This window comes from Triticum dicoccoides, chromosome 1B (genome assembly GCF_002162155.2).
Source record: "Triticum dicoccoides isolate Atlit2015 ecotype Zavitan chromosome 1B, WEW_v2.0, whole genome shotgun sequence".
NCBI lineage: Eukaryota > Viridiplantae > Streptophyta > Magnoliopsida > Poales > Poaceae > Triticum > Triticum dicoccoides.
In genome coordinates this window covers 282,755-298,873 of record NC_041381.1, presented here as the reverse complement: position 1 = coordinate 298,873, position 16,119 = coordinate 282,755, and the positions used below count along the sequence as shown (strand labels likewise).

The 16,119-nt window shown below is 46.6% G+C and overlaps 1 protein-coding gene and 1 pseudogene across 2 annotated transcripts; both read right to left on the bottom strand.

Moving 5' to 3' along the window:
• Positions 1 to 200: 200 nt before the first annotated feature.
• Positions 201 to 3,647, bottom strand: LOC119349906 (annotated as a pseudogene).
• A 1,786-nt stretch (positions 3,648 to 5,433) lies between these two features.
• Positions 5,434 to 10,736, bottom strand: LOC119314626 (putative disease resistance protein RGA4). 2 transcript variants are annotated; one of them, XM_037589351.1, is made up of 3 exons: positions 9,239 to 10,736; positions 6,020 to 8,430; positions 5,434 to 5,885 (listed from the first exon to the last, which is right to left on the bottom strand). In XM_037589351.1, the coding sequence occupies exons 1-2, from the start codon at positions 10,631 to 10,633 to the stop codon at positions 6,028 to 6,030; spliced, it is 3,798 nt and encodes a 1,265-aa protein (XP_037445248.1). In that variant the 5' UTR covers positions 10,634 to 10,736; the 3' UTR covers positions 5,434 to 5,885; positions 6,020 to 6,027. The 2 variants fall into 2 exon arrangements, with proteins under 2 accessions (XP_037445248.1, XP_037445242.1); XM_037589345.1 differs by having other exon boundaries at positions 5,434 to 8,430.
• Positions 10,737 to 16,119: the final 5,383 nt, after the last annotated feature.

Genomic DNA, 16,119 nt, shown 5'->3' with positions numbered 1-16,119 from the left:
AATCCTTGAGCTGAGAGTTGCAAGGTAGAGAAGAAGCGGCGCAGCGAGAGGCGGCGCCAACAAAATAACAGCGCTTTTCCCACATGGACCGCATAATTCTTACAAGATGACACAGTCCAAGAACTAACTAGAGCATACCATGGATTCAAACACCACGAGAAAAGCAAGAGACAGGGACTCTCCGAGATAAAAAGAAGACACTAAGAAGAGGTGACGACCTTGGTGCCCCGGAGACGGCGTACTTTCTCGCGGTAAGCCAGATTGCCCCGCGAGAAGGCGACCCTGATCTGAACCACTGACAAGACAAAAAGGGGTCTTCAATACACAGCAAACTTCCAAAACAGCAACCGGAGGACATAACTGTCACTAGATAGACGACAATAAACAACATAGCAGCAACCGGAGCTTGACCGGCACTGGGACGAGATCGTTGTCGTCATTGGGGATAAAAAGCTGAGAAACAGAAAAGGAATGAGCATGTGTATTGTTTGGAGAAATTGAATTAAGCCAACATCCACGGAAGAAACCTGAGAGAAAGGACTCACCTGTTGGATAGGTACGAAGGGTGGGACGGTTTGGATGTCTGTCCACTGCATGCATTAACACAACATCCGCTTTGTCCTTACACTTGCCAGAAGAGCTGCCATTCTCAAGCCAAAGGTCAACCTCGACTCGCTGGAGGAAAGGGAGATGCCCCATGCCAACATCCAGGTGACCACCGGCAATATCCGACACTCGGGCTGAGAACCCTAGGATTTCAAGCCTTGGCATAGTTCCTTGTGGAAACATAGATGGCCCCGTAAGAAAACCCAAGAAGCTGCACTCTCTCAAACATGGAAATGCACTAGCGCCAACGACGAACATTTTGACACAAGTGTACTGAGCTTTGTTTGTCCATAGCTTGAGATAACGAAGAACAGGAAGCTTCCCAAAGACTTGAATGTCGACTTCCGGCTGCACTCTATCTACTATAATAGACATGGATGAGAGGAGGGGAAATGATGATGAATTAACCCACCTAGGCAATGTCGTGGTGCATCCACGAAACAAAAGGGTACGAAGCTGTGGAGTGGGCACCCAGCCATCCCAGCTGAAATCAAACTTTGAATCAGGGTCACCGTACCAGTCACCATAAATTCTTAGACTTTGCAATTTCCGCAGATTTCCCAGGGAAACCACCAAGGAATTACACACGCTCTCATCATTCCCATTCCAAAAAAGGCTGAGCACTCTCAGTTCAGTTAGTTGCCCTAGCTCTTTCTCAATCATAGAAGAACCATCCATCAATAGTCCAGTAAGCTCTTCTAAGGATGTCAGATTTCCGATCCCAATGGGTAACACCGCACATGATACATTTAGGCACATCAAATGTCTTAGACAGACAACACTTGACGGGATCACCATACTTGATTTCTTCCTCTCTGAACCACTTACTGCTAAATCGAGTGTCTCCAAAAACTATAGCTTTCCTATTCCCACAGGGAGCTCACCAACAGAAGTTCCTCTTAGCCCTAGATGCCTTAGGTGTATTAAATTCTCAATAAACTCGAGATCAATATGCTGGCGATTTTTCCCAAGATTACAACCTTCTAAATCCAATACGCGTAGAACTTGAAAGCATGAAATAGTCTGGATCAGATCAATATCAGTTCTAAAGAGAACAACAGACCTCACTTGTGACATACTCCTGTCATCGACCCGATGGGTTGTGAGCTCTGACAGGCTATCTTGTGAACATAATCTGTGAACCTTGATGTGTGAAACTGGTTTGATTTGTTGAGTACCATCTAATATTGTAACAAAGTTTTGTTCACTGGACAAAGAACATAAGAGATCAAGCACCATATCATGCACGCGACAAGCTCCCGCCCTGCCTTCAGCATCAAAAAATACTGGTTGAGTCAAGTTTCTATTTGTGAGCTCATTCAAGTAACTCTCTCCAAGCTCAAATAGTCTAGTTTCTTATTTTCCACCGTGCACAAAGCCTTCGGCTATCCACATCCATATCAGTCGGTCTCTTCGTATCTCGAAATCCTCAGGAAATATACTGAGATATAGTAGACAAATCTTTAGATGAGAAGGTAAATCGTAATAACTAAAGGACAATATTCTTTGCATGTCCTTCACATTACCACCTTCTGCAAGTCCACGGCCAATAGAGCGAAGTATGTTGTCCCAATGATGCTTTGGCTTTATCTGTTGATCTTTACCATTACTAGCTAAAATACTAGCAATAGTAATGATGGCTAGTGGTACTCCTCCACATTTCTTTAAGATTTCTCTCGATACTTGCTCCAATTCGTTTGGACATTTATTTCCTTGAGGAAATATTCTTTTGTAGAAGAGTATTTTGGAGTCATCATCAGTGAGAGGTTTCATCTGATATATTATATCATCGCTATAAGAGCAACAAGCTTTAGAGATACTCCCTATGCGTGTGGTAGTCACTACTCGACTACCGAGACCGTTGTCATAGAAAGCACATTTGATAATTTCCCATGTTTCTTCATCCCATATGTCATCAATTACAATGAGGTACCTGTATTTTTCTAGCGCGTTAGTTTGAAATTCAACCAACATAACTAGGTCCATAGATGTTTAACCCAGAAGTCAGCACCAAATTAATTAAGAGATGGTATTGCTAGCTCAAGAAATTTATGGATAAGATTAATCGGTTACAAGTATATATAGTGCATAGTTGGTAGATGCATATGATACAAAAGTAAGGCCTAATGGCAGCGTTCATTTTACAAAACTAAAATAAAATTTACTTGGGACACGCTATTGTCCTGAAGAAACATTTGCTGCTATAGTACGTACCTCTTGTCCTGAAGAAACATTCTCAATTCATCGAGGAGTTGTCCATTGTCCCTAGCAGCTTCGTTGATGGTTGCATACTTGCTCTTGTCAAGTTCATATAATATCTTCTTGAGAATCTTGGTCAAGTCAGGATTCCGAGACACGGAAACAAAAGCTACACTGTCAAAGTGCACTTTGATCTTGTCATACACTGCTTTGGCGAGAGTTGTCTTGCCCAACCCGCCAAATCCAACAATAGACATTGTCCTTAAGTGGTTATTTGATCTTTCATCATAGTCGCACAACTTCTTGATTAGTTCATCTCTTTTGTTATCTATCCCAACGAGCTCTGTGACATCTTTGTACACCGCCTTGAGGCGAGGGTCAATGGCATCACCGGTACCCTTGGCTTGAGCGTCAATCATATACCTTTGGCGCAGGTCGCCCAACTCCTTGGCGAGCCTCTGAGCTTCTTCAATGTCAACAGAGATCTGATGAAGAGCCTTACCCTTGGTAAACAGTTTGGTGACCCTTTTGAGGAACTTGTTAACTTTGTTCTTCATGTTGGTGGAGCCACGGTCATGGCTGACGTCCTCCACGCGCACGATGAAACCGTCGACGGCGTCCTCCATATGGTAGGAGAGGTCCCTCACTTTGCCCGCCCAAATGAGGACCTGCTCGTCAAACAGCTCGGCCGGCTTGGCGCCGATCTTGCGGAGAACAGCGTGCATCATCTCCAACTCCGTTATCAGAGATTTGACGCCTTTCCTCGCGTGTTTCTCCATGTTGTACTCGTTCGCGAGTATGCCGCCAAGCTTCTTGATCAAGGGAATCATGGCGGCCTGCATGGCTTGGATGAGGAGGGGTGTGTTTTCTTGCTGTGGCAGAGGAGTTGGTGGTGCTAGTGCTAATGATAGAGCTGGAGAAACGGAGGAGACGATGGGTTGATTGATAAAGGCTGCTACAGATGGATGCTGCGGCAGTCCATGTGTTTTTATCGGTGTCCCCAGAATGCTTTGTTAGATGCTGGCATGTGCTTACTGGTCACAGTTTTCTTACACGGAGTGAAACCATGGGCCTGATCAAATCTTTAACCGTGTGGTATGCAGTGAATTTTCCGCACGTTGCGGTGTAATAAGTATCTCGAAGATGCAGTGATTTTTCTTCACTGTTCGGTGTGTATAATTAGAAGATGGTCTGCTACTCTTCTTCACGCGGTGTACTCCGTGTCCGAGACCGCGACCAGTCCTGGCGTCGGCACCAAATTACTAGAAAGTGGTAGCTTTTTACCATTGTTTTTTTGCCTAGTCAATACGTAACTGGCTACCCCGCAACAAAAGATACTAGTAACTGGCTGAACTAGATTACCGCATCTACCAAAGCTTTTACGTGCATTTATCTCAAAAAAAAAATCTTTTACGTACACGTGGAAGAGCGCGCTGGTTTACCTTTGCATCCGTGTGGTGGTTTGCTTGGCTCTGTGGTGCACACGCTGTTTGACGTTCGGCCGGAGCGCATAATGCTAATAATACGCTCAGGCTTAGTTTAGCATACCTAAACACTCTTAAAAACACATTTCAAAATTGTTGACCATGTATTTGAAAAATGTCGCATAAGTATTAAAAAATATTAAACAATGACCAAGTATTTGAAATTGTTTAACAAGTATCTGAAAATTTTTGAACGATTATTTGAAAAATATTGAACATGTAGTTGACAAATGTTGAACGAGTATTAAAAAATGTTGAACAAGAAGTATTTGGATTTTTTTAAATAAGCATTCAAAATGTTGAAAAAGTATTTGAAAAATGTTGAATGAGTATTTAAAAAGTGTTGAACGAGTATTGAAAAAATGTTGGAATAAGCGTTCCGTCAATGTTGACCATGTATACAAAAATTGTTGAACGAGTATTTAAAAAGTGCTCAACGGTATTAAAATGTTGAACAAGTATTTGAAAAATGATGAATAAGCATTCGGACAATGTTGAACATGTATACAAAAAATGTTGATCACTTATTAAAAAAATGGTTTTGACATATACGAAAATGTAGATTAAAAAAATAAGAAGAAAAAGGAAAACAAAAAATGGAGAAGAAAAAAATAAAACCAACAATAAATGTAGAATAAGAAACAAAACCAAAAAAAATATATGAAGAAAAGCCCCGTAAAAAAAATTAAACCAAAGAAAAAAGGAGGAAAAAACGAAGAAACAAATGCTGAAAGTATGGGAAAACTGGAGAAGAAAAAAGAAAACCAAGACGGAACAAAAGGAAAGAAACTGCTCGTTCCTCTTTGGTGCCAACAGGGTTCTATTCCTAAAGCTCACCTTTTAGTTCTCTTTTTATATTTAACTGGTCGTGAAAATGGGCCGGTCTCCGCGGACAACGAAAGCACCAGCGATCTTAATGACAGGAGACCATCCAATGGCTATGGACTTAGATGTGAGATACCTATTTCACATCTAATGTGATATAGCAAATTGGTTTTTCCACACCGAAATAGTAAGTAAAAATAGAAGCTGTTTCTTTGAAGTAAAAACAGGAATAGCAACAACATCATGCTGAATTGTCTCAAAAAAAAAAACATCATGAAGAAAACGCTGGAAAATAACAACATCATTTTTTCAGTTCATTGATGCCGCAACCCTCTGCTCTGCTTATGCTTATCACTCCTTGGCAGGCAAGTTGATCCATCAAGGTGAGAAGCTACTCAACATACTTAGGCTCCTACTTATATAACGCCCAGTTGCATAAACATTCATCTGAATTCACACTGGATACTGAATAGTACAAATACTAGTAGCGACAAATCAAATTGAACACTAGGGCCATCACTTCAGCAAACAAGTTATCCTAAGTGTACTCCTACTTGTTTGTTCCAAGTCGTCGAAACACAGAAAATAAGAGCTCGACCTCAGAACAGCAAGCTCAGACGAGCAACGGCGCGGCAAGATGACCATCCAAGGTTGCAGTTTTAAGACCAAGCAAACTGCTAAGAGTTTTAACACCTGTCACCACCATCCAGGGCAGCCGAGCCTGCAGTTTCGCTGGGCATTCAAGACCGTCGGATGTTTTTCACTGCCTTTCTGAAGCGTCAACCATTAGCAAATGGATTAACAAAAATAAGCCGAGTTAGTAGCAGATCGTCCACTATAGACAGAGGCAATGTTCACACGTACAAAATGGAAAAACAAGGCAGCAGAAGGGATTACATTCTTACTTGCAGGATCACCCAATAATTTTCATGGGGATGTGCTCAATCTTTTGCCAGTTTGGATGTCCCACTCTTTGACAAGACTTCATCAACTCATTGTTGCACTCAGCAAGATACAATTTCTCAATAGACTGGGGCAGTGTTGGAAGAGACCGGATATTCTCACATCCCACGATATCCAGTTTCTTGAGTAACGTCAGGTGCTCCATGTTGCCCGGTAACGAGTCCCAGCTGCAGAACGAAATCTGGAGCACACGAAGATGAGGGAAGGCTTCAAATTGAAGACTAGGTACCAGTTGGTTGCATCTTATGAGATAAAGATTTCCTAGGCCCTCTGGGCCACCGCTCTGCTTACGCACCATCCAATCTGGGTACCTTGAACCTTTGTATCCAAATATATGAAGTTCTTGAGGCCCCACGGGAGGGCACAGGCCCTCAAGTACCTCTGCTTCAACTTCTGGACTGCACCTTGTATCATTATCACCAAACCATACCAACTTCAGTTCTGTGAGCTGTTCCTTGGCAGCTAGATTGGCTTCAAGAGCTTCCTCCTTGCTTTTAACACTTTCAAGGCCTCTGATCAACAGTCCACGAAGCTTTTTCAGGTCCCTCAACTGCCTTATCTCATAACCCTGTTGATTCCTTACTATGAAGCATGGTAGCGTTTGGAGTGAGATCAGCTTGCCCAAGTTAGGGGATCTCAAGTATGGCATGCAGAACATGTGCCGCAAGTTGACAACGTCAGCAAAGGGGAATTCCAACATTAGGCCCTCGTAAAAATCTAGCAGCTGGATATGGTGAAGTTTAGTTAGTGTTCTTGGTAAAGTTACAAAGCATGAGTGGTATGTCCTGAAAGCAAGATAGCGTAGGTGCTTTAACTGAGCAATAGATGTTGGGACCGAGAACTTATTGGGTTTCCTGATTCCATGATGTTTCTTGCTGAAAGCAACGGCTAGTACCCGCAATTTTGGCAGCTTCTTGCATATAATCTCAATGACTTTTTCCTCAACTGGTGTATCCTCTTCAACAACATCAATGATGAGAGTCCGTAAATTTTCCAATCCAAGGATCTTCTTAGTAATCAATTCTCCATCATAATTCTGAACAAAAAGATGTCGGACATCTCGAGGGACATCTCCCTTCCAGCCTTCTCCTCCATGGCCCCTTGCATTCTCAATTCTGAAGCAATCACTTCCAGCAACCTTGGCTAATAAGTCTTGCAGCAGATCATGAATTGTAAAGTATTCTTCTTCAGAGAAATCATCTACTTCTGGTTGCAGAAATGAGCATGACACTAACTCATGAATGTAGCCCTCGGCTACATCTTCCATCTCCTCTACTGCACAACTAGTCTTTACAAACCCTTGTGCTATCCACAGGTGGACTAATTGGTCTTTTTCCAGTTTGAATCTTCTGGGGAAAATATTGCAGAATTCAAAGCATCGCCTGATGTCTGGATTAAGCTGCTTATAGCTCCACCAAAGAGCATCCATGGTGTCATTCAACATGTCAAGCTTTGCAACATTTTTCCAAAAACTGATATTTGGGTTTGCCCCAAGCCGTCCTGCAACTATTACTGCTGCAATAGGTGATTGGTGTAGCTTTTTGGCAATCTCTCTCCCAACTGAGATAAATTCTTCATGAGCACAACTTGTACCATCCAATGCATAATGCATAAACATCTTCAAGTATTGATCCTCATCCAAACCAGGCATTTTAATAAGTTCATTGGCACATAGAGCACCAGCTGCATCTTTTGTTCGAGCTGTCACCAGTATTCTACTTCCTTTCGCCCCAACAATAAGCGGAGAGATTAGTTCCTCCAATTGTGAGTCGTGCTTGTTTTTCACCCAGAGATCATCCAATATCAAGAAGAAACGCTTGCCACACAACTCTTCCTTCAACTTCTCTTCCAGCTCTCCACGATCTGAAATATTGGACTGCCGATCTTTGGTAATATCCTTCAGCATTTGATGAAATATATCATCCACACTAAAAGTCTCGGACACATGAATGCACATGATGGTATCGAAAAGTTTCTCCTCCTTGCATTCCTCCTCTATGTAATCTTGAGTATATCGTGCAAAGGTAGTCTTCCCAGATCCTGCAACACCATATATGCCGATCACCGAGTAACATGGACTAGTACCCAAGCTCGGTGATGTCTTGTGGAGCTTTGCCATGATATTATTACGCAAGGCCTCTCGACCAAATACCTTCCGCTTGCTAGCAGTTCTAATTCTGCTCCTGTTCTTGTTGGCAATATCATTTGGTGCAGTGTTGCTTGCCACACCCAAGAGCGGTGACTTCTTCACATCACTGACGGCGGTTTCTACCTTCTGTATTCTTTTCTTCAGTTTCACTCTTGATATAGCAGTAGAGAACATATCTGACATATCAAATAAGGAGGCATTCTCCTGGAAGAATCAAAATATCGGATGAGTATGTCAATCACTTATCTCTTTTATCTATTAGAGATAAGTGAGTATACAGAACAAATGAGATACCACTGGTGGAAAAAAAATAGGCAGATGGAAATGCAGAAAAAGAAATATGAAAATCATTTGACAGAACAAAACTGACCATGAGAAAAACAATAACAGGCACACAACAGAGCATTATAGCGCAAATCAACAATTTTGTGAATTACGTGAGATGAGGCAGACTGGTGGGACATGATTGCCCTTGGCCTTGTAGAATGTAGACTAACGGTGGAACTAGTAATTGTGCATGTTCATCTATCGCATACAAGACTATAGCATAGGGTGTTCTATTTTAAAAAGAAAGGGAATACATATACAGTTTTGCTAGAACTCATCTAGATGATATATAATTTGGTCTCATTCATCTTTTATAGCCATTGGATGTGATGCTATAAGATGCGTGTGTGTTGACATGGGTTGTATCTGTTCTTGTTTTCAAAGTGAATGAGACCAAATTATATCTCATCTAGATGAGTTCTAGGTACTCCCATACATATAATAATGGTGTGAAATGAGGGAATTAGTATTGCACTGATCATCATCTTAGCAATTTAGATGGATATTATAGGACATGACATATTTGTCCCCACGCCATAATATATGATTCAATTTGAACACAGGCTAACAGAAAATTAAAAAAAAGGCCTTTTTTTCACACATGTACAAAAAGCTTTTGCATTTACACAAAGTACATACATATGAAATGAAGATCCAATGGAGTGGGTGTTGAGATTGGGCGTACCTGGCATTTTTTGATGCCGACCACTTGATATGACCAGTCTCTGTAAAAGCAGGCAGCCTCAAACACATGAGCTAACCAGCTGTATAGTGATGCACAAGAGTTCTTGAAGAAGTCGAACGAGCTGCACAGGAAAGAGAGCCACCGCCTCGACAAGGAATCTGAGGGTGTAGTCACGAGAACGATCTCATCGTCAGAGGCCTCAGCAGCGGTAGTTACCGGGTCAAGATTATAGGAGGCCACATCACCGGTACTCACCGGAACGATCTCAGCGTGTGAGAGCGTAGGACATACAGTCAACGGAACGATCTCATCGTCTGCGACCGCAACACTGGCAATCACCAGACCAGGCTTGTCCGAGGCTGCATCACTAGTAGTCACCGGAATGATCTCATCGTCTGAGACCGTAGCACTGGGAGTCACCAGATCAGGCTTGTCGGAGGCTGCGACACCAGTAGTCACCGGAACGATCTCATCGTCTGAGACCGCCGCACTGACAGTCACCGGATCAGGCTTGTCGAAAGCTGCAGCACCAATAGTCACATGAGTGATCTCATCGTCTGAGCCCGCAGCACTGGCAGTCACCAGATCAGGCTTACCTGAGGCCACAGCACCGGTAGTCACCGAAACAGTCTCATCGTCAGAGCTGGTAGCACTAGTATTCACTGGATCGGGCTCCACTGAGGCTGCAACACCGGTACTCACAAGAACAGTCTCATTGTCAGTGGCAGTAGCACCGGTAGTCATTGGATCAGGCTCGCCTGAGGCCGCAGCACCGGCAGGTACCGGAACGGTCTCATAGGCCACAACACCTATAGTTATTGGATAGGGCTCACCATCAGAGGCCGGAATATCTATAGTCACTTGAACGGGCTCGTCTGAGACTGCATCACTTATATTCACCGGAATAGTCTCCTGTGGCGTGCGTCGGAGGAACAAAGACAAGGAAAGGTCTCGTGCCCACTGCAGTAGCCCAGCGGATTTTGTCCGGGCGATGCATGCAATCCAGATGCAGCTGCTTTTGCAGAGGGCAACACAAGCAGAGAAAGCGTGGCGGAGGTGATGCCAGCACCTAAGGACGCACCTGTGCTGAGCATCGTCGAAGATGTCTTCGGCGTCCTCGAGAGCATGCCTCAGCATGGCCGCCATCATGTCGAGGGCGTCCAAATCGGTTTTCACCCTCTTTCCTCCCTGCATCATCCTCTCCTGATCCAAGGCCTGCAGCGTCTTCTTCAGCTCCGGGATGGTGTGGATCTTTAGCTCCTGGAGCTTCTTGGACGCGTCGAAGCCGAAGTAGGAGAGGATCTTGGGCAGGAGCAAGGTGATGAGGGGAGTCGCCAACCATCCAGCTACGGTTACGACCCAGCCAGCAGCGACAACATCCCACGCAGTGGCCATGGGACGTGCTCGTAGCCGCTCCTAACCTTTGAGGAGATCAACGAGGAGCAAAGGGAACGAGAGTAGCTAGTATTACTGCTGTGGATTTTGGAGGGAAGGTGTGGATCTTGTTGCTGCGAAGAAGAAGAATAGTTGATGACAAAAGGTTAGGGTCGCCAACGCCAACCACCTTCAAAATTAGATGTAGAATGAGCGTACAAAATTACGTGCCCTTCCCATCCATTGGTCGGGACAGATCGGCGCCTAGCCACTTGATCATACAAAATTAGCGCAATAAGACAGATATAAAGACAAGAGCAGCTGAAGGCATAACCATTACTTTGACTATACAAACCAATCATCACATATAGCCAAGCGAGTGCTTCCATGGCTGCACCGTTTGCAGAGTGCCGACTCAATGGGTTATAACTTTGGATAGATGCAAGATGCCACATCCTTGCCCGAAATTCGCAGGGGCACACATGTGTGGGTGCACCCGCACAGCCTTGCTCGGTGGCCTGATTGCCTCGTGATCCGCAAAGTAGTTAGATCCCGCACAAGGGCATAATAAGTTTTAAGTTTTGAAATTTACGATTTTGCATGTGAATCTTCTGATTTTTTTTTTGCTCGCTTCTACCAAGTTTCAGAGATAAACTTTAAGCTGTATTTTTTTGTCGGACATAGGGACAAAAGTAATGACTGTACCAGTCGCTTGTACTAAGTTTTGAAAGTTAAACTTAACATATATTTTAAAATTCATAAAAATAAATTAAAAATGAATCTTATTTGTAAGCACTCGTCACGAGAAAAATGAATATGAAAACATAACTTAGACTCTTCGTTCCACAGATAAAAGATTGAAAATCTGAAGCCCCCGGACCTACCTGCGACAAATTCTCTCTCTTTCTCTCTCTCTCTCTCTCTCTCTCTCTCTCATCCACGCCGGCCATTAAGTTCAATTACGGTCAATAAATAAAATACAAAAATTCCAGCTACTAAGTTCAATTACAGCCAGTAAATAAAATATTAAAAATCCGGCTACTAAGTTCAATTATGGCCAATAACCCGAGCCCTATATCTAACGAAGTCTCTTTAACGTGGTTCAATTGAGTTTTTTGACAGCCAGACCGAGCCAATGGGTGGTCGCCACGCGCATTATTTTGGGACATGAGGTGGTACATTTTCATGTGCACGTACTCCCTCCGTCTAGGTGAGTAAGTCATCTTAGACTGTGCACCGTGATCAAGGAGGAAGGGAAAACGAGAAACGTTAATGTTTATTTGCTAATTAATAGTATTGCATGCAATGAACTAACCACTGCATGTCGTGTTTGATATCTCAAGTCATTAAAAGCATGCACACTCTTTATCTTTTATTGGTTGATATGTCAAGAAACAAGAAACGAGGTAGAAGTTAATGCACCACGCCTAAGTGTTTTGGGATTATTTGGTTTTTGTAAGATGACTTACACACCTAGACGGAGGGAGTATTACTGATGGGTAGATTTTTTGAACGTGTTTTTCTTTTCTCTGGATGTGCGTAGCAATTTAGCGTCCGTTTGGGTCAGTAGTATTTGTGTCTTGTGTCCTCTTCTGCCTGTCCGATTGACTGATTTATTTTTGAAAACTACTGGATTACAGCCGGATGCACACCGCTCGTTCGGCAGCCGGCTCGTTCGTGCGACATGCGTCGCCTGGGGCCCGCCCATGTGCCCATCTCTTCCTTCCTTATCTTCTCCCCACGCGCAACGGCAATCTCTCATTTCCCTTATCCTCTTTTTTCCCTGCTCATATGCTGCTCCGCGCTCCTCGCCATGACCAGGTGATGCAATCCCACGGAAACTGGCGAGGCTCCACCAGTGTTGTAAATGGCGCCGCCGCGCTGTGCGAGATAGCGGCTTGCTTCGGTGCGTGCCGCGAGGCGGAGCTGTAGGGACGACGGCACGTCGCCGTGCTGCGATGCGTGCTCAAAGCAGAGCTGCGGCAAGGACGCCACGGTGCAGCGAGCAGCGAGCAGCATTCCGGTGAGCCGGAGATGTTGCAACGACGTACGAAGAAGCATGATGGCAAGATGCTGCAAGGTCGGCGGCGACGGCGTGGGAAGCAACGGTGCTGCGACGAGGGGACTTGCAGCAGTGGTCGTCGACGAACCGCTGCAGCAACGCCAGCAAGGTAAAGCTGTGAGCCGATGCTGTGATGGGTGCTGCCGTGCTGCGAGCCGGTGTTGCGGTAGCATCTCGACTGCCATGACGGCTCAACTGCTGCGACGCTTTGCTGCAATGGCGGCTCGGGCTGCTCCGGCGATGCTGCGAGCCAGTGCTGCGGCGGTGGCGCCATGCTGCGAGCCCGTCGGTGCTTCAAGCCGGTGCTGTGACGGTGCCACCGCGCTGCGTGTCCACCAGAGTTTCTATGTGCTATGGTCGTGGTAGTGTAGAGAAGACAGAGGAAGGAGACCACGTAGCATTGACTTTCATCCACGGTTAAGGATGCCTAGATCGTACGGTCCAGGAGGTGGATGCTGTTTGCTTTTTCTACATCCGGATGGCGCCTAGCAGCCACCTTTATTTTTCCTGCATGCTTGCCGTGTCCTGCGCTAGATTTTGCGCTGTCTTCTACAGGTGTTGCCGCGTTGTTTTTCCGTCCTCACCGCCTTAATCGTTTTTTTTTCTAGAGATGCTCCTTCTGGACTCTTTGTTGTTTATTTGATTTTTCTTCTGTTGTTTCTCCGCCTTATAAATAGGCTCCTCTTCTGCCGTTTTAGTTTCATAATCTGGGCTTCATTTGAGCTGCCTTCAATTGTTCGTTCTTCCTCTTGTGGAAATGGCCCGCGCCGTGCAGGTCGTCCCCGCGGGGAGCGTGCCTCGGCTGTTGGTCGTCGTGGTGCCGGAGGTCACCATGATGGTCGCCGCGCTCAGCAGGGTGGGTCTGTATTTATGGTGGATTTGCAGTCATCGGGCCTTCATTTACTTCCTCCGGGTGGTGGTGCCGCTCGGTCTGCTGTGTAAGTTTGCTATATTGCTTTCGTTGCCTTACAAGTACAAGAGGAGGGGGGTACATATAGGTTGCTGGCGCAACAGGACTAGAGTCGTGGAGATGATTGTGTGCTTGATCGTGGGCCGATGGGAGGAGACCGAGTCCATCGGTCTAACACCCTCCCCCTCCCCCCCCCCCTGCAGTGTCAGCAGCGGCGTCGACGACGTTGAGACTGGAGCGGATGGCGATGAAGGATGCAGACGGCAGCCCCTTGGTGAAGATGTCAGCAAACTGCGCCGTGGTCGGTACATGAAGAACACGGACTTCACCTAAAGCTACCTTCTCTCTTACAAAGTGTATGTCTATCTCTATGTGTTTGGTTCTACGATGCTGAACAGGATTACATGACATATACACAGCGGACACATTATCACAATACACAATTGTAGCCTGTTGGACTGGGCGTCGGAGCTCGGTGAGGAGTTGGCGAAGCCATACTGTTTCAGCGACAGCGTGCGCAACAGAACGATACTCGGCCTCCGCAGATGACCTGGAAACAGTTAGTTGCCGCTTGGACGACCATGAAATCAGATTATCACCCAAGTAAACACGGTATCCCGACGTGGAGAGACGTGTATCCGGGCACCCCGCCCAGTCTGCATCAGAGTATGCGGTGAGAGACGTAGGTGAAGAGGGAGTGATCGTGAGGCCATAATCAAGTGTGCCTTTGAGATAACGAAGAACACGACGGACATGGTTCATATGCGGAACACGGGGATCATGCATGTGCAAGCACGCCTGCTGGACAGCGTAAGAGATATCAGGCCGAGTGAGAGTGATGTATTGAAGCGCGCCAGTGATGCTGCGGAAGAGAGTGGGGTCAGGAAGAGGGTCGCCAGTGGAGGACAGCTTGGCGCCGGTCTCGGCGGGTGTACGTGTGGGGTGACACTCGAGCATGCCGGCTTTGGATAGGAGGTCGATGGCGTACTGGCGCTGTGAGAGAAAGAGACCCCGAGAGGATCTGGAGACGGCGACGCCGAGGAAGTGATGGAGCGGACCAAGATCAGTCATGGAGAACTCGGTGCGGAGAGAAGAGATAATGTGAGAAAGAAAAGAGTCGGAGGAAGCGGTGAGAACGATATCGTCAACATACAAGAGTAAATAGGCAGTGTGCAAAGAGGAGTGGAAGATGAAGAGAGAGGAGTCAGAACGAGAAGGGACGAAGCCAGGCGCTGAATGAAAGAAGCGAAGCGCTGAAACCAAGCCCGCGGCGCCTGTTTGAGCCCGTAGAGGGATTTTTGAAGATGGCAGACGTGGTCGGGAAAGGAGGGGTCAGAAAAACCGAGAGGCTGACGACAGTAGACAGTCTCATTGAGAGAGCCATGCAAGAATGCGTTATTGACGTCGAGTTGGTGGATAGGCCACGAGGAAGAAACAACCAGGCTGAGGACGACGCGGATAGTACGAGGCTTGACCACCGGGGAGAAAGTTTCGTGAAAATCGACACCAGGCTGTTGGGAATCACCGCGACAGACCCAACGGGCCTTGTAACGAGCGAGGGACCCATCAAAATTGAACTTGTGAGGAAACACCCATTTTCCAGAGACCACATTAGCGCCGGAAGGACGAGGGAGGAGAGTCCAGGTATGATTGAGAAGGAGCACGCCATACTCGTCTTTCATGGCGCGAAACCAATGCGGGTCCAGGAGAGCAGCCTTGTAGGAAGAGGGAATAGGGGAGTGGGAGAGGCAGATGCGGTGAGGTTGAGACGATCAATCGGGCGCCCGAACCCTGCTTTGCTACGAGTACGCATGGAGTGCTCATTGTGAGGAATGGAGACGGGAACAGCGCGGGGAGGCAGCGGAATAGGTGAGGGCGATGAGTCGGGGGAAGAAGAATGGTGTGGGGTAGTTTGGTTGGTGCGGCTAGGTGTAGTAGCAGGGGAAGGCACGGGATGTGGGGATGCATGGGGGCCCGGTGACGCGATCGGCGAGAGAACCGCGTGATCGGCTGCATGGGAGGGCGCGGGATCCGAGAGATCCGCGGGACCGGGAGCGGAGGAGTGCGTGGACGCAGGATCCGAGAGATCCGTGGGGCCGGTAGCTGGGGGTTGGGTGGTCGCGGGATCCAAGAGATCCGTGGGTACGGCAGAGCGCATCGGAGTGGATTGGTGGGTGGGCGAATCAAAAGATTCGCTAGAGGGTGGGATTGCAGGGGGTAGTGGTGGGGTGGTGGGGCCCGATGGGACGGGGCCATGTAGGCCATGCACGTCGCGAACGGATGGGCGCGGCGAGGGGGACGTGCGAGTGGAGAGCGGGGCGGACAAATTGGGCGTCTGGTGGTTGGCAAAGGGAAAAGTAGCCTCATCAAAAATAACGTGACGGGAGAGAATGACGCGGCCCGAGGGAATGTGGAGGCAGCGGTAGCCTTTGTGAGAGTCAGAAAAACCGAGGAGAACACAGGGCAGCGACCGTGGGGCCAGTTTGTTGGGGGAGACGGCCGACATGTTAGGGTAACATAAACAGCCGAAGACAC

Excerpts from the sequence above, each read along its gene's own strand:
- LOC119314626 (XM_037589345.1), bottom strand. The coding sequence starts at position 10,633 with ATGGCCACTGCGTGGGATGTTGTCGCTGCTGGCTGGGTCGTAACCGTA. Across the intron at positions 8,431-9,238 it reads TCGGCATCAAAAAATGCCAG|GAGAATGCCTCCTTATTTGA; the intron begins GTACGCCCAATC and ends TGATTCTTCCAG.